This window comes from Ictidomys tridecemlineatus, chromosome 7, assembly GCF_052094955.1.
Source record: "Ictidomys tridecemlineatus isolate mIctTri1 chromosome 7, mIctTri1.hap1, whole genome shotgun sequence".
Classification (NCBI taxonomy): Eukaryota; Metazoa; Chordata; class Mammalia; order Rodentia; family Sciuridae; genus Ictidomys; species Ictidomys tridecemlineatus.
The window spans coordinates 19,156,748-19,178,993 of record NC_135483.1 but is presented as its reverse complement, the minus strand read 5'-3'; the positions used below and the strand labels follow the sequence as shown (position 1 = coordinate 19,178,993).

The window sequence follows — 22,246 nt, the reverse complement described above, 5'->3', positions numbered from 1 at the left end:
TATTTCTTATTTCTTTGTGAATGGAATTTGTCTCAGAAGGTAGGAGTTTTATGATTTTAGATATGTTCCCATTACTTGGTGGGGGGAGCGGGGAGGAGAGGGAGAAGAGGGGAAGGAAGAAAGGGAGAGAGAAATTTTTGGTTCTTAGAACATCATGAACAAAATTGAAAGTGTAGTGATAATATTTTGGACAGTCACTAATGTGTGGGAGTTATTGTTTCATCATAAGTATAAAGGTTTGTTTTTCTTGAACATAAGCTCTGTTAGCATCTGTTGCCATGAATTCAGTGTCTTTGCATCTACAGTTATGAAGTAAAATATTGTGAAAGCCCACAGTGGCAGGCAGAGGCCAGGAATCTTCCCTATTTATTCCTCTCATCTGGGGGTGAAACCACTGGGATGGTTGATTTCTGTTTATCTTTCCTAGTTTTCCTCTCAGCTCTTGCTTTGAACTACATTTTTAAACATAGCTGTAGACTAACAGCAAGTCATGTGTCACTTTCATTTTTCATTCCTATCATTAGTGCTCGACACAGAACAAGCAAATTGTTGTGCAATGGTTTGATAGGCTGAAGGAATTCTAAGATAGCAACAGTACCCTTAGTATTAAAAATCAAAATGCACATGAAAGATACACGTAGGAGAGGTATTTTGTTATCATTTGAATAAGTGAAGTGCATTATTCTATGTCAATATATTCAATTAAGAGTATATAATAGTCTATCTCAAAGATGTACTATTCAATTACTTTATTGCCTTTATTCTGATGGATTTTAGTTTTTCTTCAGATCTGTCAAGCACAAGGTCATTTTGAAAATGAAGATTCAACATCTAATAAAACCTCTTTTAGCTCAATAAATTATGCATCTTGTGGTTACATTTTTTCAGAATCAGAGGCTTTTGATTAGAGACAGTAGCTTTGTGTTGATTTTTCTTTGTTTTCCTCCCAGGTCTTGCTTTGAGCTACATTTTTGAAAATAGCTTTAAACCAGAAGCAGGATCAAGGACTGGAGTTTCCAAAATTGGCATCTTAATCACAGATGGAAAATCTCAAGATGATATTATTCCGCCATCTAGAAACCTTCGTGAGTCTGGTGTAGAACTGTTTGCTATAGGTATGTTTCTTCTGCTGTGGACCGAGACACCCACTGATTCATTTGTTATGCAATGCAAGGGTCAGTTCCTGGAAAGCCATACACCCAAGTGCTTTCTAGTCCTGGTTCTCACAGTCAGCTGTTCTCAGACTCCAACTTCCTTGCATTTAAAATGAGAGTGTTGCAAACTGTCATGTACTGCACAGTGACAGGTCCTCTAGATGGGATATTGACCATAACACATGAAAAGCATGAATTGACATAAAAGGTCAGGTGCATGTCTGATACCATTTAATTAGTTAGAACATTCTCTTTAGGATCAGTTTATCTCTTTTCTGATTGTCTAGGGCAAAACCAATTTATTATTTTCAAGGAATTAATGTCCTGCAGCTATTTTTAAAAAGCCTGGAGTTCTAGATATGCAGTATTACTGATTTCAAACTAACCCCTTAAAAGGGAGTGTAGATATGACCAAAGCATGATATCCTCAATATGGAAATGTCATGTGAAACTCATTAATTTGTGCAATGAACTCCACTTGGAATTATATATCAATTAGGACAGACATACTGTGTTTGGTATCTATTTTTCACTAGTGTCCAGCCAAGAACAGTCTAAGAACAGCTGCAGAAGTTGTAAGAAACTATGTTCTTTCCTCTCGTTTTCTTATCTCTATAGCATTTCTAAGCAATGGGTTCCTTATGGGGGAAGATTGCATCTTCTTCATTCCTATCATCTAACCCAGTGCTCGACACAAAACAAATGTTTAGAAAACGCTTATGGAATGATTTGATGGCCCAAGGATTTCTAAAATAGCAATATTACCCTTAGTATTAAAAATCCAAATTCTCATGAAAGATACATGTAAGAGAAGTATATTATTTTTATGCAGATAAGTGAGGCATCTTATCCTATAGAGTTGGCATGTTACATTTGCCATTCACAGAACATAGAATAAAAAAATCTAGGGGGAAAAATGTATTGTGTTCCAACTTTGTTTCAGTAAATTATAAGTTTATTACTTTAATGTGTTTGTGTTTTGTGGAGGGGAAGGCAGTGTTGTATCTCAGTGGTCTGCAGGAGTGGCTGAGACCAGTTTGCAAGAACCAATTGTGCACATCTCTTCCTACATCAGTATCCTGTGACCTCACTTGGATAGTTTGAAATAAATATTTATACTGCAGTGATTGGAAAACATCACAAATCTGGGCAGAAAGAGGGCTGTTAAATATTTGCCATATTTACTAGCACACTTATGGAACTTAAGTGGACAATAATCTAAGTGACTTTTAACTATATGATAACTTCAGTCCTTAAAATAAATGAAGAACTTAATTTAAACTTTCTTGGCATTAACATTTATCATTCTGAAGTTACACAATACATCTTTCAGAGTTATCAATGAAAGTAAAAATTCCTTTGACCCATTATTGGTTTGCTGCTCAAAATGTGAATTTTGGAATGCTTTATTCAAGAAGTATTTGCTTATCAACTGTGTTTTAGGCATTGTGGTATGTGCTGGGGCACAAAGATGGGCAAAGCAAAATCCTTACACAATAAATTTCTTCAAAGTCACTATCACCATTTTATTTCTTTTCCATGAAGTTGCAAGGCAAACTATTTTATTCAGAAAGGGAGATTGATTAATTTCAGGATATGTTTCTTAGAATATTCTTATGAGTCCAAACTTGTCAGTTTCAACTGAGTGTCATGAGAAAGCACCGGTGGCTGATTGCTTCAGTTGTGCATTCAATTAATATGGAATCACATGTGCATTTTAGAATAAATCCCCAGGCAAAAAACATCACAGAGGTTTATTTTTTATTTTCTTATCCCTTCATCCAATAAAGGAAATTTCTACAGAAGACTTAAAGTCATGGGGGATTAGCTTGTGTGTTTACCCTCCATTCTCTTCTCTTGTTAATAATGAATGGATGAGTTTTTAAACAAACTTTTAAGTCAATTCATCCAGATATGACTTGTACTATTTTTTTTTCTCTGGAAATTACCTGGAAATCATCTGTATTTATTATCTTAAAACCTTCTAAAGAGAAAAGTTCAGAGACAACTAATGCTTTGTTACTCAATATGTCAAGACTGACAGCTAAGTTACTTGGCACGGCCAGGCATCTAAGAAATAATTCATGTCGCTCCAGGTCATCTCTCTTCCTTGCTTCCCGACTACCTCCTTTTAGTACTTCCAGATGATTGAAATGACAGGGATTTATAAAGAAACCCTTCTTGTCTGCTAAAGCTTGGGGAAGACAAATCTACCTTAATACCCATAAAACCTAACCTTGGACCTCTCCTTTTCTACCTCTAATTGCAATGGTAAAACTTTACTAATTTTAGCATGTACTCTTTTGAGACGGAGCATGGCATAATAAAATCCAAGCTGTACATTCACTAGCTGTAACCTCGAGCAAGTGAATTCAACTCTCTGCATATTTATTCATCTGGAAGTTGGCAGGACCAATAATGCCGACCTCACATAAAATACATATTAATATATGTATTTTACATATATTAATTTACACATTAATATATGTAAAATACTTAATGCTGTGGGCATAGTAAACATTCTTCCAAGTGTTAGTGTCCACTGCTCTCTGCCCTTCTCTGTTCCCTGCTATGTTACAGAGACTCAGGATTTTGCTTGGCCTGTGATAATGGAATTCAGTAGATATTGTGGAAGGACTTTAACTTCCTTTTTGCACAAGGAAAATTTCAGTGGTTATTAGGCAGAAAGTTGTTTTTGAATATGCTAGAAACAAATTCCCCCTAAGCTTTCTCTTGGCTCACTCCTATATAATAAACATTTTAAATGTATGTGATTTTCATTCTAGGAATATCTCTCAATTTAAGTAACCAATTTCACAGAAATTTAAACCAGAAGCTTTGATAGTATAGAGTCCTGGTTTAATTACTGTTGCTTCTGCAGTATTCATGAAAGCAGAGGTTAGTTTCATTAAATGATCTTCCTGTTAGGATGTACTGAGCAAAATTACTATCTAATTATTTAAAAAAAGGCTTCGGAAGCTGACTTTTAAGAAACAATCTGACATGAAACATGTCTCTTTAAAGTAACAGATGCTTTCGACCCACTCTAAGCCTGTAAGTCTATCAGCAGGGGAAGTGTAACCAGTCGGGACCTGAGATAGGAGTCCCAGCTGCCATTTGTCAGGACACAGGCACATAATAGCTTTCATTTTATTAACAATCCATATTCTTACTCTGGCCCTTTCTTGTTTATTTTCTTTCTATATACATTCTAGAGAATCAAAGCTATTATTTCCTGTTATGACATAGAAGATTTAGGTATATTTTTCATTTTTTTTCATGTGTATTTTTATTATGTATTTATTTAATCATTCATTTCCTTTGATAAATGTGATTTTTTTTTTTTTTTTTGGCAAGCAGGGATGGCGGGGAGTGGAGTTTTGGAGATCTAACTCAGGGGCACTCAACCACTGAGCCACATCACCAGCCCTATTTGTATTTTATTTAGAGACAGGGTCTCATTGAGTTGCTTAATGCCTCGCTTTTGCTGAGGCTGGCTTTGAACTCCTGATCCTCCTGTCTCAGCTTCTTGAGTCACTGGGATTACAGGCCTGTTGCCACCATGGTGGGCTCATTCATCTCTTTGAGATGTGAACTCCCTACGTTGTCCAGGCTGGCCTCAAACTCCTGGGCTCAAGAGAATTTTCCTCCTCAGCCTCCTGAATAGCAGGGACTGCAGGTGTGCAACACCACACCCAGCATGCATGGGTTTTCATTTAAAATAAAAATTTTCATTATTTATCAAAATGAACAGCCTGGGTCAAGCCAAGGCCCCTGCAGTTGCTCTTTCCAATGAGACATGAAGGTCACCATTGTCCCTGTCGTGCTCAATGCCAGGGGTGAAAAACGCTGACCTGAACGAGCTGCAGGAGATCGCCTCGGAACCGGACAGCACGCACGTGTACAACGTTGCCGAATTCGATCTGATGCACACGGTGGTGGAGAGCCTGACGAGGACCGTGTGTTCCAGGGTGGAAGAACAGGACCGGGAAATTAAAGGCAAGTAGGTGGCAGAGCACAGTCCCAGGGATGTGAGTGTCAAGCACAACGCCTATGCCGGACTATAAAAACCCTCGCTATTCCTAATCTCGAGCTTCTTAAGGCTTCTTTTGGTCCTAACTCATCAGAGTAGACAGGGAGTATCGTGACAAACTTTGTAGGGCTGATGGAGGGCTGCTTTGACCACTAGATTTTTTTTTCTCCCTAGTGTTCCATTTAGAACACCACAATTTTAAAATTAAATTAAATTTTTTTTACCATCATGTTTTTAAAATTAAACTTTAAGTCTTGTGATAATTGTGCATTCATATCCAATTGTAAAAAATAGTACACAGAGAGTGCATTCTTTACCAGTTTCCCCCAATGGTAGCATCTTACAAAAACTATAGCCTCCATATCACAAGTGGTGGTACAGTCTAGGTACAGAACATTTCCATCACTGCAACTGTGGCTCCTGTTACCCACTTATAACCACCCTGACAAACATCCTTCCCAAACTCTTTCCCCCCAAATTGTTCCCCATCTCTAATTTTCTTTTATTTCAAAAATTATGTGAATGAAATTATGCAATAGATAATCTTTAGGCACATTTTTTCCCCATGCAAAATAATTCCCCAGAAATTCCTCCAAGTCGTTACATGTGTCAACAGCCCTTTCCTTTTTATTGCAGTGTCATATTCCTTGGTATGGGATGTGTCACAATTTGTTTAATCATTCTCACATTGAAGGATATCTGGATTCTTTCCAGCTTTCGGCTACTGTGAATAAAGCTGCTGTGAATGTTTGTGTATGTGTTTGTGACTCATCCAATACATGAACACATTGTGTTTGTTTACTTGTGTGTTGGTTTTTCGAATGAACATAAGTTTTTGTTTCTCTGGAATAATGCCCAGGAGTATGATGGCTGGATCATTTCCTAGTAATAGATTTAGTTTAGTTTTCATTAAGAAACTTCCAAACTATTTCCAGAGTGGCTGTAGCATTTTTTACTCCCACTAGCAGTGTATAAGTGACCCAGTTTCTGTGCATCGTCACAACATTTGTTATTGCTACTACTTTTTTTAAATTTAGCTCTTCTGAGAGGTGTGGAGAGATGCAACACTATGGTTTTAATTTTCATTTCCCTCATGGCTAAAGAACATCTTTTCACATACTTATTTGTATGTTTTCATTGGTAAAATATTTCTTCATGTCTTTTGTCCATTTTCAAGTTGAATAATTTTTTTTTGTGTCAGAGATCAGGTAGGAATAATTTATGTGGGTTTATTTCAGAATTCTCTGGTCTGGTGCACTAAATCTACTTGTCTAACCCTTTTCCAATACCATCTTGAATTATTATAGCTACATAGTAAGTCTTGAAATTGGGTAGAATTGAGTTCTCCAACTTGATTATTCATTTTAAAAACCATTTTTACTCTTCTGATTCCTTTGCCTTCCCATTAAGTATTAGAATAATCTTTATAAAAAACTTACTGAGATTTTGATAGGAATTACAATAAATCAATGATCAATTATCAAATATCAATTACCAAATATCAATATGGGGAGAAGAATCATTTTTACCTTGTTGAGTCATCTAATCAATGAATACATTTGTGTCTCTTTATTAGACATTCTTGATTTCTTTCATCAGCTTTTTATAATTTTCAGGACTTATGTGTCTCATATACTTATATCCTATACAGGTTTTATTAGAATTCCACTTAAGTATTTAATTTTATTTGGGTGATTTTGGTTGTATTTTTAATTTTTTCCAGTTGTATACAGACACAATACCTTTATTTTATTTATTTGTTTTTAGGTGGTGCTGAGGATTGAACCCAGTGCCTCATATATGCAAGGCAAATGCTCTACCAATTGAGCCACAACCCCAGCCCCTTTGATTGTATTTTTAATTTCAGTGTCCACACATGTTCATTGATTATAAGGAGAAATAAAGTTGATTTTTTTATGCTATGATCTTCTGATTTGAACTTGTTAAGTAGTCTAGAAGTTTTTCGCTAGATTTTAGAGAGTTTCTATGTATAAAATCATCTACAAATATGGAAGTTTATTTGACATAATTTTTATTTCCTTTGATCTCTATAAATTTTATTTCCTTTTCTTGCCTTATTGCATTTGCTATAATTTCTCATACTGATTGAATATAACAGTTGTAAGTAAATATGTTTGCCTGATTCTCAATTGTAGGAAGAAATTTTCTGATTTTCAAAGAGTTAATCCATTTCATCAGGCTTGTAGGATTAATGTGTGTGTTCTTCAGAGAATTCTCTTATTATTACTTTGATGTCTCAAGGTACTATACTAATTTCTGTTTCCTTTCTTATTTTGATGGTATAGGTGTAGAAACCTTGCCTGTTTTCAAGTCCCTTTATCACCATGTCTGTGTATCATGTAATTTTCTTAAATATTTATGTATATATAGAGAACCACATCGGAAATTTTATATTTTCTGCTTCAACCATCAAACATGATTTAGAAAACCCAAGAGAAGTAAAATGTATCATACTTCCTTATTTTAATCCTTTCTGGTATTTTTACTTTCATCGTGAGGATCTAGGTTTCCTTCTTTTTAAATCATTTTCTTTTTGTTTAGACAACTTTCTTTAAGGATATGTCTGTTGGTGATAAATTCTCTTAAATTTCCCCCATATGAGAATGCCTTGGTTTTCCCCTAATTTAAGATATTTTTGCTCAATATAGAGGTCTGGTTGGAAAGTTCTTTTCTCTCAACACTTGAAAAGTGTTGTGCCTCTTCCTTCTGCTTTCTGATGAGAAATCTGTCATTCCAATGGTTCTCCTTTTCTAGGAAAGGTCTCCTTTCTCTCTCATTACTTATAAGATTTTTTTTTCTTTGAGTTTAGTTTTTCAAAGTTTTATTATAGTATATCTTAATATGAATTTCTTGTGTCTGTCTTGTTTGGGGGTGGTATACTCATTTTCTTGAATCTGTAGTTTGTGTGATTTGTCAAATTAGGGGCCTCGGAGATGCATTATTTCTTCAAGTGCTTTTTCAGCCGGGACTTCTTTCTCTTTTCCTTTGGGAATCTGATATGAATAGGTTTTTCATTATAGTCCCACATCTCTTTAAGGCTCTGTTATTTTTTTAAGTCTACTTTTCTTCTCTTATTCAGATCAGGTAATTCTATCAATCAAGTTTATGCTGCTGTTGAGTTCATTAACTTTTTATAAAAATGTTGGTCGTTACATTTTTTTATTTCCAAAATTTCAACTTGGTTCCTTTTCATATTATTTACTTTTTACTAAGATTTTCTATTTCTTTGTTGAAAGTTTTAATTTTTTCATGTGTTTCGGTTGTTTGTAATTGTGCATTGAATTATCCTATGACAAGTGGACTCTGATTTGTCTGGTTTCCTCTGGTACTGCTCTGGCAAGGGAGGTAGGGGCACTGCTTCACTTTTGCTAGGAGTAGAAGTCCAGGTTCCTGACTAGGTCTCCTTTAACATCTTAGAAGAAGAGGCTATTTACTAGCCTTCCACTAATGCCACCCTAGTAGAGGAGCAGGAGTCCCTAATTCTTTGTCCCTGGGTGGCTTCCACCAACACTGCTGTGGAAGTGACCTCCTTACTGCTGAACAGTGGTGACAGCTCTGAGTCACCACTAGGTTGTCCCTGAAACCCTCCCAGAGTGAAGAGGTGGCCCTGGTTAGAAGACGAGGCAGGCCCTTTATGTGGTCTCCACTGATATCACAGGTAGGGGTGTGGTAGAAAGGAATTATTACTCCATGGACCACCCTAATTGGGGTGCGGGGATGAGGTGATGTTGATTATAGCAAAGAAAGGGTAGAAGCACTGACTCCCCGTTGAATCTTTGCTGTCATGGATGGTGTGGACACAGCTTTTTCTGTAGTGTTTTCAGGAGTAGTTAATGCCTAAAAATTTTCTGTCTTGGGAAGCTGACTTTTTCAGGTCCTCTGACTAGAGAAAGCAGGCTTTGTTGCAACATCTTTCTTTTGTCTTTCTCTTTTGATGTTTTGGGGTTGCTAGATACTTTAGTTCCATGTCTGGAATATATGAGCAAAAAGGAAAGCAGGAAACTCACCCCAGGGATATCACTTGAGTCCTGCAATCTCCCTGCCCCCTGCTTTCTACCTTTCCTTTAATTTACGTGTCTTCTTCTGCTTGTCTCTCATATAATTTTCAGAATTTTAAGTTATACTCAGAAGGAGGAATAGAGAAAATTACATCTGCTTTGTCTTCCCAGGAACAAATACATCATGAATTTTTAACATTCGCCCATCATGATATTATTGGTCTGCAGGTTGTACCTGGCTTATGTGATCTGGAAGAGGGGCCAATGTTGAAGTCTTATTTTAAGAGTCTGGTTTTGTTTCCTGCCTCTATTGTATCCAGGAATGTGACATGATTCTATTTGGCTCATGTCCTTCTCTTGCCTGTCATCCCCTTTTCTCTGGGCCAGATCTCTTAGGATTGGGTTTGGTATCTAAGCATTAGGATCCTGAGCAAACTTCTCTGGGCTTCAGAGTAAGACTACTTTAGATCCCAGCTTCTCATGCACACAAAAGAACTCTACATGTGGTTGATGATAAAGCATGCGATACAGTTCCTGGTCATAGTTAATGTTCAAAATTTTTGTGGTTATTAAAGTCCCTTGGGTAAGTGCTCTTAAAGGTAGAGAAATCCTAAAACTCAAACTTGTTATTCTTGTTTTCACCTTTTATTCTTTCTCCATTTGAATTTTACATGTCCAAATTTAGAACTATTTGTTTTAACAGGTATATAACATGCACAAAATGCTTATCTAGTATTTTGACTCAGAGTAAGCATTTGGTATATATTAGTTGCTTTTTCTTCTTTTAAAGTTTTTATACCAGACATTTCTTTAAGCCTTTATGAATGAGGCTGTATCATCTTATTCTAAAAACCGCATGCTCCAGGAAGCCCAGATACCAATCTGAGCTTTGAGACATACTACTAGTGAGACCTTCATCAAATTAATTCTTTCTTGTGCCTTGGTTTTCTCACCTACAAAATGTGAATTATATTAGTAACTACTCAGAATGAAATGAGATAATACTTATGAAGAACTCAGAAGGATACCTTTAGATTGCACACATGCTCAATAAATACTCTTTTTTATTGTTCATTAACAATACTCTTAAATGTCTTTAAGAATATTCCTGGGAGTCAAGGACTATGTCTTATTTAAGTTTGTACCCTCAGAACCTAGCATTTGTGCATAGTATCTAATGGATACTAAAATGTTTGAACTATTGCAGACATTAATAATTACATCAACTTATCTAGAGATAAAAATCTAAGAGGTAGTACAAAAGCAATAGTCATTTCTGACTAATGAAATTTGTTAGGCTTACAAGGATAACTTTGGGAAAATGGTTTATTTGATATATTTCTTTGTTTTAGCCTCAGCCCTCACCACCATTGGGCCACCTACAGAGTTGATTACTTCTGAAGTCACAGCCAGAAGCTTTATGGTTAACTGGACTCATGCCCCAGGAAAAGTGGAAAAATACAGAGTTGTGTATTATCCCACCAGAGGTGGAAAACCACAAGAGGTAAGAAAGAAACAGTATTTTTAAGCTATACTTTTAGTTCTATAATGAGAACAAGACCCACGTATATCTGAAAGATGATTCTGTCACGAATATTTTAAATCATTTGAAATACATTTCCATGTGTCTACATTGTTCTCCCATCTCTCTGAATTATGGTGGTTCCATCTTCTTCTCTTATCCCTCCATCAAATAACTCTCAGGACTGACCAGGTATGCATGTCTAACTTAGCTTATTCTTCTTCTTAAAGCTAGTGAGTTCTAAAGTAAAACTTATTAGGGGCCAATTATCTGGCCAGCACTTCTTTTGATATTCATTCATTTTTTTCCTACTTGGGAGTAATGAGATTCTGTCCTAGTGAAGTCTGTGTGTTTCAAATTATGAGGTGATATGATGGACAAGTCCTCCAGGATTTGGAATTTCCTAAACGTTTGTAGAGATCAGTGCAATTAAAAAGTCATAATAAAACAGCTGTGGCCAGCATTTTTCAGGGGTTGGCCAACTCAGAAGAGAGCACCTTTTACCAGATGATTGGGTCCTTCCCAATCCCTACTTTTGATACTGCTGTTCACAGGGAATTAATTAAAACATGGCAAAATCCCCATTTCCTTTTGTTGTTCTAACCTCTGATTGACCTCGGCAAGTTTCATAATTTTCTTCTGTATTATTATTGTTATGGCAGGATTTTCGAATTTTTTTTCCTTTCAAGTATTAAAAATAAGAAGTAAATCATTTGGACAAAAAAACAACCAGAGTGCTTCCAATCATTCTATCTTTTTCATGACTAATAAACCTTTCAGATGCTTTCCAAATTTCCAAGGAAAAAAATAATTTGTCTCCTATTATGTAGTGGATATGAGTAGGATAATGATTATCTCAGGAGTGACACAATTTCCATTAGATAAGAACTAGCAAATGACTTTGGCCACATTCCATAAAAGATGCTTCACTTTATGTGGTAATTTAAGGAGAGTTGGTGGCCATAAGAGTAAGGAGGATGTGTTACAAATAATAAAATAGCCAATGAAGTGTTTCTTGCTGGGGAAACTTTTGCCTTTTGGGTTGTAGTTCTGCATATGAGATATCCCATACTCTCATTCCTCAAACTCTCAAACTGTTCTTCAAACAGGTGGTGGTGGATGGAAGCTTATCTTCCACAGTGTTGAAAAATTTGATGTCTTTGACTGAATATCAAGTAGCGGTATTTGCAATATATGCTCACACTGCTAGTGAAGGCCTGAGAGGAACTGAAACCACACGTATGTATTTAATCCTACACCACTTCTCACTTGGCCAGCACTGCTTAGGTGGCCTTCCTACATCAGGCTGCTCAGGTTGCACTGGTATATATCCTAAGGCAAATTCATAGAAAATAGTTCTCATGCCATTTGTGGTACAGGTCCCATGATGTAGCTGCTGATTTTCAGTGCCACATATGGAAATGGGTGTTATAACTCTCTGGAATGTTTAGGAAAGAGCAACCTTGGTGGTAAAGGGTGCAGAAACACTCATTTATTTATTAAACAAATGGTTCTTAGGAGCCAGGAACTGTGTTAGAATCTGTCAGTAGAAGTAGAGTGAGAGTTCTGTGGCTCTTCTGTCCAGTAGACTACCAAGAAAATTATGTTGCATCTTTCTTCATTGTTCATATCATGGTCATAACCAGATTCTGAATACTATGACCATGATAACACATATAAACAACACACACAAGATACATAACTCATGGGAAGAATGATGGGAAAAGAGATATTGTTTTTAAAAAGATCAACCATTCTTTTAATAATTTCAAATAAGGAATTTCTACTACATGACAGACACTCTGAAAATTTTGTCTAAGAATATCTACCTCTGATGGAGCAATAAGAATTTAAAGAACACAAAGAACAATATTCCAGGCATTATGGTAATCATTCTCTATACATTTTTGGATTTATGGCTGACAAGAATCTGTAGGTGGGTGTTATGCCTCAACTTTGCAGAAATATTTGAGTGGCCATCCTTGCTCTCCAGGATGTTTTAGTCTAGTAAGGGGTGGGCATTCAAACCAAGGACATAGAAACACACTGATGCAATCAAGTGCTGTAGACACATCAACAAAAGTTTGCAAGTGTAAGCAAAGTTTTGAGTTTGCCAGCGTGGTGAGAAAAGTAGGCAGGGCCACATTTTGAAGGATATAGAATTATATTTGAAAACAACATTTCATGTTTGTCATTAGCATTAAGCTAGGAGCTTGCAACTTATCCCTTTCTGCCTCTTGCTTCAACATGGCCAACCTTATTTCTTGGTTATTCCATTTTTTCTCAAGGATACTTATAAATAGCTGAACATTAAAATGAATCTCCTCTTGCAGTTGCTTTACCCATGGCTTCTGACCTTGAACTATACGATGTGACGGAAAACAGTTTGCGTGTCAGATGGGACGCAGTTCCTGGGGCCACAGGATACCTGATCCTCTATGCTCCTCTCACAGAGGGCCTGGCTGGGGATGAAAAAGAGGTAACCTTCTGTGTCCTACTGTAGTCCTAGAGTCTTTGACTTTTTAAAGATATCTATATATCTATTCTATAAAAATTGAGTGTATAGAACTTAAAAAATTCAGATTAACAACAAGAAAAAAATTATTTGTAATCCTACTACCTAGAGATAATGATTTATTAACATTTAGCTAACAGTCTTTATGAATGCATTTTTTGGGGGGTATCAGAGATTGAGTGCAGGGGTGCTTAACCACTGAGCCACATCCACAGCCCCCTTTTGGTATTTTTTCTAGAGACAGGAGCTCACAGAGTTGTTCAGTTCTCTGATAAGTTACTGAGGCTGGTTTTGAGCTCGTGATCCTACTGCCTCAGCCTCCTAAACTGCTGGGATTACAGGAATGTGCCACCACACCTGGCTCAAATGCATTAAAAATTGGTTTTTTTTTTAGTTGTAGTTGGACATGATACCTTTATCTATCTATCTATCTATCTATCTATCTATCTATCTATCTATCTATCTATTTATGTGATGCTGAGGATCGAACCAAGTGCCTCGCATGTGCTAGGCAAATGCTCTACCGCTGAGCTACAACCCTAGCCCCACGAATGCATTTTTAATACAACAAATGAAGGCAGTTTTGTCGCTTGCCATCTTCATCTCATTTAATGTGAATATCTGTCTGTACCATTAAAGAATATTTTATGTAGTCATTTTGCATTTATAGTATCCATTGTTGGTTTGTACAGATTGTGTTTATACTCATATTATTGGACATAAGAGATAACTTGTATAAATTATGCTTGACATTCTTAACATTCTTTGCATAATTGTGAATCTTTGCATAATTGCCCAATTATTTCCTTGGGATATATTCCCAGAAATGAAGTTTCTTTTTTCAAAGGGGCATGCAAATTATTAAAGCTTATCTTAGATATTACCAGATGGTTCTAGAGGAAGTTTATATAATTTGTCTTACAATATACAGTTCATAAGTGGTTACTTCACCCATGAATACTGAATCATTATTATTTTTTTACTAATTTGAGACATAGACAAACGTAACTCATTGGTATGAATTTTGCATTTATTTTAAATCATGAATATTTGATTTCTAAATTATTTCTTTCAGTACTCAGGACTCATTTTTAATGTATGAGGGGCGGGGATTGTTAGAATGCAAACATTCATAGAAAAAAGAAGAAGTGTCTTGACCAAGTTGTGGGGTAGAGAAGAGAGGCAATTTGAACATTGGTTCTCTAAGATTGTTTATAAACCTGCCTCTGCTCACTGAAATCAGCAAAAATTAGTGAAAAATATGGTGAATCTGAGTATCCAGAACAGAGCATTGGTGATCTGACTTTTCTTATTTCCAAGAATTAAAAAATGTTTTCCATTTAGATGTAAAGTTGATCTTAATTGTTTTGGTAGAAGAAAAAGTTAAAAAATGATGCTGGAAAGATGCTTAGCTACACTAGAAAAGAGAAAAATCATAATTAAAGGAGTGATGATTCCAACAGACTAGTGAAGATTTTTTGAGTCTGTAACAGCATGCAGCAGTGAACATGTGCGAGACAATCACTCCTCTACTGCTGCAGGTGTAGAAGCTGCTGCAGCCGCTTTGAAGGATATCTTGAAATTTCATCTGTTAAAGTTACATGCTGTCTGGATGTGTATCATAGGGAAGTGTTTTCAAAAATTTTTTCAGTGAGGCTACTTGGTCAGGACAAAACCTGGCAAGGAACTAATATGACCATGGGTAGAGGAATGGAAAACAGTAATGTAGTTATAGAAAAGATGCTCATGAAAGAATTAATAATGTAAAATCTGTCTCTATGCATCAATGAATCTTGAAACACTATTGACAGATAAAAAGTAACAAATTATAAAAAGATCATGTTGATAGGGTCTCATGTGTTTTGTCAAACATATAGGACCATAGATTGTTATCAGATTCAGACACATATGTACGGAATTAAAAAAGATTTTTTTATATATATCTCTCTATATAGATATATATAGATATATATCCAAAAGATTGAGAAAGAACTTCTGTTTTATTTGAATATATTAATTCTTTCTAAAATAAGAACTGAAATCGATATGACAAAGTTTTCATTTTGAATTTGACTAAGGAGGTAAGGGATACACTGGGGTGTATTATATTATTTTCTATTCACTCATGTTATATGATGTAATATTTAAAAGTTTAAAAATCTAACTTGTCAGTAACACTTGTAGGTGTGGGGCTAGAGACAGTTTATGAAGCTTTTTCTTTCATCCTTTCCAAACATAAAGTGAACCTGTCACACAATTGGCTCTTGGTTGTTGCACAACTGAGATTATTGGCTAGTTGACCAACTGCAAAGATTAGAAATAGTATCTCAGAATCAAGAAGCAAATTGTTAATTCAGGTATCAAGGTGGGCTTATCATTTCTGAACACTAGAAGGGACCTGCAATCCAACCAGATATGCCTCATATTGAGTGGAGTGGTAAAACTAGCCCAACTCAATTGAGCTCGAAGTAAAAACTGGGCATCTGGCCAGAGCACTGGTTAGAATTAGCAAGTAGTGACAGATGCCCACTTAGCCCTGCCTCCCGCATGCTGGCCTGGCTTTTTATCTCTACAGGATATTTCTGATTCAGTTCCACCCACACTTTTCTGGGGCCCAGACACCCAACATTGTTCTTCTGGTTGGAACTGCCATTTTTCCAGATGCAAAGAGTTATCCTAATACAGGATGCATGGGTATGTTCAATTTTATGTAGTTCCATATTATGTGCTCCCAATATAAAATACAAAACAATTTAAAAAATGATGACTGAAGCCTATTTGGTATAGAGGTTGTGAGGAGATACAAAGTCTTACTCCACAAAGCCTCACCTTTGAAAGTTGGTTCGGCAGGAATAAACACATTGGGCAAATGATCTAATTACATGTGTTCTTTTCAGATGAAAATTGGAGAGACCCACACAGACATTGAGTTAAGTGGGTTGGTCCCCAATACGGAGTACACAGTCACAGTTTATGCCATGTTTGGGGAAGAGGCCAGTGATCCTGCTACAGGACAAGAAACAACATGTGAGCATTTTAGTCATTTTGATGAAATACTGTCATAAAAGTTCAAATAAATGTTAGGATTGGAAGTACCAGTTTAGGTTGAAATCTTTTAGAAACCTATTGTAATATAGAAAAATGCGTATTTTATCTAGGGGAAAGAAATGCATTTTTTTTTTAAAAAGTATATATTTTTTAGTTGTAGGCTGACATAATACCATTATTTAGTGTTTTTTTTTTTTAATGTAGTGCTGGGGAATGAACCCAGTGCTCCACACGTGCTATGCAAACACTCCACCATTGAGTCACAACCCCAGCATGAAAAGGCATTTTTTCTATCTTGTATTATAATGAGGGAAATGGATATCAGAACTGAACTCGAACATCCTTCAGATAATTCCACCTGTGTCTCTGACTGAATCCAAATGCTGAATCTGGAAGGAGAAAGAAGAGCTCTATAAGGGTTTCGCATCACAGCAGCTGGGATGGGAATTTTAGCTTAGGTCATATTTCAGCTGGGTGACAACGGGCAAGTATTGTAACTATTAAAAGAAGAACAATATCTTACAACATGTGGTTGATATGAGATTAAATACAGTACTATATGTGAAAGCACTTAGCACATAATTACTCAATATCTGTTTTCCACGCATCAAGACAAATAATTTTTTTTTCTAAAAATCTTTGCTATCCTTTTATCTGAGCCTATTATTGTATTTTTTTAATTGACTAAGAAATCTTTGTCAAGGCTAGTCTTGACTTTTTGTTTGGTTGATTTTTGCCATGTTGGGGACCAGAACCTGTACTGCACATGTTAGGCAAGTGTTCTATCACTGAGCTACATGCCCAATCCTATAGCTAATTTTTAGTAAATATATGGACTTTATAATACTTTTAGGAAATGTAGACATTATATTTTAAATATATGTCAATAGTCTGGTTTATGTAACTACCCTGATTTACTAATAAGTCTTCCCATAAACTACTGAAAACATGATTTTATTCATCTTTTGAAACATAGGAAAGTTCAGGAGGCCCTGGGTACTTTCCCACAACTCTGAGCCTTGGAAAGGGATGAGAGCAACTTTCTGTAGTGCTTGGAAATTCTACTTGGGAAATACATAACAGAAGTTTAATGCTAAGGAAATATGTTTTCACACCTTCATTCTACGTTAATTAATGCTATGTTCTCACACTTCAGAGAAAGACTAATGCAATTAAAATAGCAAACAAACAAACAAACAAACAAAACAGGGACAGAAGAAAAGAAATGAGTTTTACTAGAAAGTATCTAATATACCACTTGACTTGATTTAAAAAAAAAAAAAAGAAAGAAAAGAGGTACTAAAGGTGATGTTCTGAGTAACAGTCCTTGAGACTGGCATTTTTCTGTATTAAGGAAACTGGACTTTATTCTGTTATGTTGCCAAATACAACTGAATTGCAGAAAAATATAGAGTGAAGTGTTCAGAATGATGGTTATATTGCTTTTCTCTTTCCTATACTTTCTCTCTAGTCCCTTAAGTATCAAGAAGGTCACTGACTCCTATTAAGTTCTTTATTAGCAGGAAATCAGTATGTTTTACATTCAAGAAAGAACTGGCATTTGATATAGGGAGTATTATGCCTGTGACTATGGCCTGTAATTCTCAAATTTGTCTTCAAGGTTTTACTATCAGCACTGTTGGATATTGTGGAGTGTGTGTGTTTTGTGTGTGTGTGTGTGTGTGTGTGTGTGTGTGTGTGTGTGAGAGAGAGAGAGAGAGAGAGAGAGAGAGAGAGAGAGAGAGAGAGAGGGAGGAGATTAGCTGCATACTGGTCAATATCACCAGCTCCTATATCAACTCCCTGGGTTAAATTCTTACTGGTCTTCTGCTCCTAGTAACTGTGATTTTGACCAAGCTACCTCCCTTTAGTTATCAATATAATGGGAATGATTACAACTTCATCCTTGCAGTCTAATGAAAGGCTTAATAACATGTTATGTGTCACACACACCCATGGAAAGTACTCAATAAATGTTAACAATTATTGATACTATAAATCTATATTTGAAGTCTCATGAAACTCTCAAATATTATGAACAATTTTCAATATGTTGAATCAGAAGAGGCTCCTTGAAGAAGTTAAAAAAAAGCTATGGAGCTAACAGCCAGGAGTCTGCAGAAATATTTCTTTGAATAATTTTAAAGTAAAGCAGAATAAGAGAGTATTCATTTTTTAATTTAGTGTCAAAAAGCCAATATGAGAGTCCAGGGCAGGTAATTATTCGTTGATTCCTTGAATATTTATTGAGTATATTCTATATTGGAGACAGAGCTGGGAACAAAATTAAGCCAAATTCTTCAATCCCCTGAGATTTCAATGTGTTTAGGTGGCGGGGGGTGGGGTGGAGAGAGGTGTGGGGGGGTGGAGACAGGTGGGGAGGGGGGAGGAAGAATAAACCCAAAAAATGTGCAGAGAAAAGCATAAAATGAGAAAATCGCTAGGGGAGCATCGGGATGGAAAACCTTAGCACAAAGGTGGTGTGTGTTCAGGCCTGAAGGAGGTAAGGACAGCAACCATGCAGGTACCTGGGGGAAGAGCCTCATAGCAGACTGGATAGCAAGTGCAGAGGCCTGTGTGAGCGTGCTTGGAGGTTCCTGCACCAGAGGAGATGCCAACAAGTGGCATGAGCCAAGGGCAGGATGGTGGGAGAGACAGCAGCAAGATGGCAGTGGTCCAGTTATGGAGGGGTAGAATGGTCACTGTAAGAACTAGAGAGTTGGGGGCCATTTGGACAGATTTGCCCAGCGGAGCCAACGTGTATGGCATTGGGTTTTACAGGAGCCCACTGGCTGCAGTTAAAGACCATTGAGAACTCTAAGCCAAGTGGGGAGAGTGGCTTCCGTCGTGTCAGTAGCTCGTGGGCGTCGAGGAGAAGTGGTCACCATCTGGATATTTATTGAAAGCACTGATGGTGGATAAAAAGTGAGAGAAAAGGAATCCAGGACTGCTGACACCAAAGATTTGGGCCTGAGTGACAGGAAACATAATGTTTTCCATTTGCTTAGAAGGAAAGACTGGGGAAGAAGTTTGGGTCAGTGGGCCTGGTTTTGAAGTTAGTTGGAGATGCCTAGTAGACACCCACGTGGAGATGGCAGACGGCGTCTTCCTCATTTTACACACAGAAATCATGGAGCTGAGAGGTAAAGCGGCTTTGCCAGAGTCACATGATATCAAGTGAAATAGCTGAGATTTTGTTTCAGTGTCCTCGTTTTTAATCCGTTAGGATTTTTATTTACACTAGGCTATCATGATAGCACTGACCAGAGGAAAAAGGCACAAAATATTACTTAAATCTTATTTATTTCTAGGGATATATCTTTATTACTATAATTCTTTCTCTATCAGGAAAACTTTTTCTTTGCTAAGTAGACGACTCACTGTTTATTTTGGATTATAAATTCTTATCCTGGTGACATTTTTCATATGAAATAGTTCAGAAGATAGTGTTTCTTGTCTTTTTTTAATATGATTTAAAATTCTAATTATTTTCTATTCCATTTACTGCGAAGTGCCTTTATCTCCACCAAGAAACCTGAGAATCTCCAATATTGGCTCTAACAGTGCTCGATTATCCTGGGACCCTACATCAAGAAAGATCAGTGGTTACCGGATTTTATACACCAGTGCAGATGGGACTGAAATCAATGAGGTAAGGTACAGAACAGGATATGAATTTTTCAGGCCATTACGTGGAGTTATCAGCTGCATATCCAAAGGCTACTGGCTTAAAGCAATACTAATTATATTCTTTCATCCTTTCTATGGGTCAGAAATTGAGGCTTGCATGTGCAGTTGTAGCTGCAGGGTCACACAGGAAGTTACATATTAGCTGGAGTTGGCCTCTTCTCAATGGCTTCTTTTTTTTTCATGATTGTTTTTGGTTATGCTTGACAATAGAATTCATTTTGATATAATTATACAAGCATGGAATATATCTTATTCTAATTAGGACCCCACTCTTGTGGATATACACAATGATGGAATTCACTATGGTGTATTCATATATGTACAAAGAAAAATTATTTCAAATTCCTTCCACTGTCTTTTCCTATCCTCCCGCCCTTCTCTTTATTCTCCTTTGTCTAATCTACTGAATCTCTATTCTTCCCTTCTACCCCTTATTGTGGGTTAGCTTCCACATATCAGCAAAAAACATTTTACCTTTGGCTTTTTGGGACTGGCTTATTTCACTTAGCACAGTAGTCTCCAGATCCATCCATTCACTGGAAAATTTCATAAAGTCATTCTTCTTTGTGGCTGAGTAATACTCCATCGTGTATCTGTACCATGTTTTCTTTATCCATTCGTCTGTTGAAGGGTACCTAGGTTGGCTCCCTAGCTTAGCTATTGTGAATTTGTATGTCTGGTACTTGCTCTGAGAAGACTGGAACAGATGGAGTAAAACTTTGTGTCTCTAAGTAGACTTTTCACATGATGCTTCTGGCATGCAGCTTTAGGGGAGTTGGCACAGGAGTCCACAACACATGTCTAGGGAGAGAGAGTACAAAGTGGAAGTTACAATGACCGGGGCTCAGAAGTCATTTGAGATTTCCTCTACCACATTCCACCACTAGGAGATGTCACAAGCTCCTGCCTGTATACAAGGCAGAGAAACAGATACCACCTACCACAGGAGGCTTGTCAGTCACATACGAGGAGCATGTATGATGGGAGATGCACACTGACGTGACCATCTTGGGAAAATTCTGGATGAGGCTGGGAAAGTGTGTACTTTCATGGATGAATCAAACTAGAAACAGAGTCAACATTATTCAGTTTATCTCTGCTTTTGATTAAACTGACATCTGAAAGAGTTAGATGAGACAAAATTAAAGAGATGAACAATTCTACTTTTGTATAGAAAGGTGCTTTCAAATCATAGAACTTAGTAAACTCATGAAGAAGCAGAATCATGCATGCCATGACTAATACTTTCAGAAATTCTTTCCTTGGAACTATGTTTTGGTAAGATAGCAAGGTTATTTTTATTTTATTTTTCCTCATCTTGGTCCAGGAAGTTAGGACAAAGAAATATGTTGGATTGCATCATTTCTATTTTATCATCAAATAAAGCAAGTATTTTCATATATCAAGATAAAATTTTTCTACAGTTAAATCTAGGCAATAGTTTACGGAAAGCACCTTCACAAGGGAACTTGTATATAATGCATGGCCCATAATTGCACATTTATAACCTACAGGAATACAGCTCAACAGCTCTCTTTAAGACTGCATAAATCCTGAGGGTAAATAGTTTTGATGAGTTGGGGTCATTGGGACTAGTTGCTTTGTGTTTGAAGACAGCAACCTAGAGCAGTAAAAAGATTGAAATGAAAACCACTGAGTGATGGGTGTCTCTCTTTCACTAGTGATAAAGAAACCACTTTCCCAAGAGTTGCAAACCTAACCCTGTAGGAGGATCAGATGGATAAAATAAATGTGCACAAACAGATACACCTGCAAAGAAATACACTTTCACCTGTTTTTCCTGAAACATGAGGTTAACTTATGCTATAGATTGCGTTCCCATTTTGAGGACATAAATGTAGAAGAAATTTTCTACTGAAAGGCAATTTGAGACCAGTGATCAATGATAATGGACAATGGGCTTTGAAGAGCAAGTGCCATCCAAGATGCAGCAGGTCTCAGCTCCTACTATGCTCAGGGAGCTGCCAGGTCATGGGACTCTTGAAGAAATAGACAGACTTCTATTTCTGTATAAAATTTACCAATTTGAAAATTGAACATCCCAAATAACATGACAGCTATATTCACCAATAAATGTTTCTTTATTGTGGAGCACACTTCCTTAGCAATAACTTCTATAAAATAGAAGTACCCTTTCATATAGGTAGGCTATATTTATGGCTATGTAATATATAACATAAGTATATAATGAAAAAGACTGTTGTCTTTGTCCATTCAGGCTGCTATAGAAAATTGCCTAGACTG

General features: G+C 36.6%; 1 protein-coding gene across 6 annotated transcripts in view; it reads left to right on the top strand.

Moving 5' to 3' along the window:
• Col14a1 (collagen type XIV alpha 1 chain) overlaps nt 1-22,246 on the top strand; it is a 201,287-nt gene that overhangs the window by 59,921 nt on the left and 119,120 nt on the right. For all 6 annotated transcript variants that reach the window (XM_078016744.1, XM_013357064.4, XM_013357058.4 and 3 more), the window contains exons 8-14: nt 951-1,115; nt 4,992-5,153; nt 10,559-10,710; nt 11,838-11,967; nt 13,062-13,207; nt 16,141-16,270; nt 19,804-19,943. In XM_078016744.1, the coding sequence (XP_077872870.1) occupies nt 951-1,115; nt 4,992-5,153; nt 10,559-10,710; nt 11,838-11,967; nt 13,062-13,207; nt 16,141-16,270; nt 19,804-19,943 (1,025 nt within the window). The remainder of the gene's footprint in view (nt 1-950; nt 1,116-4,991; nt 5,154-10,558; nt 10,711-11,837; nt 11,968-13,061; nt 13,208-16,140; nt 16,271-19,803; nt 19,944-22,246) is intronic.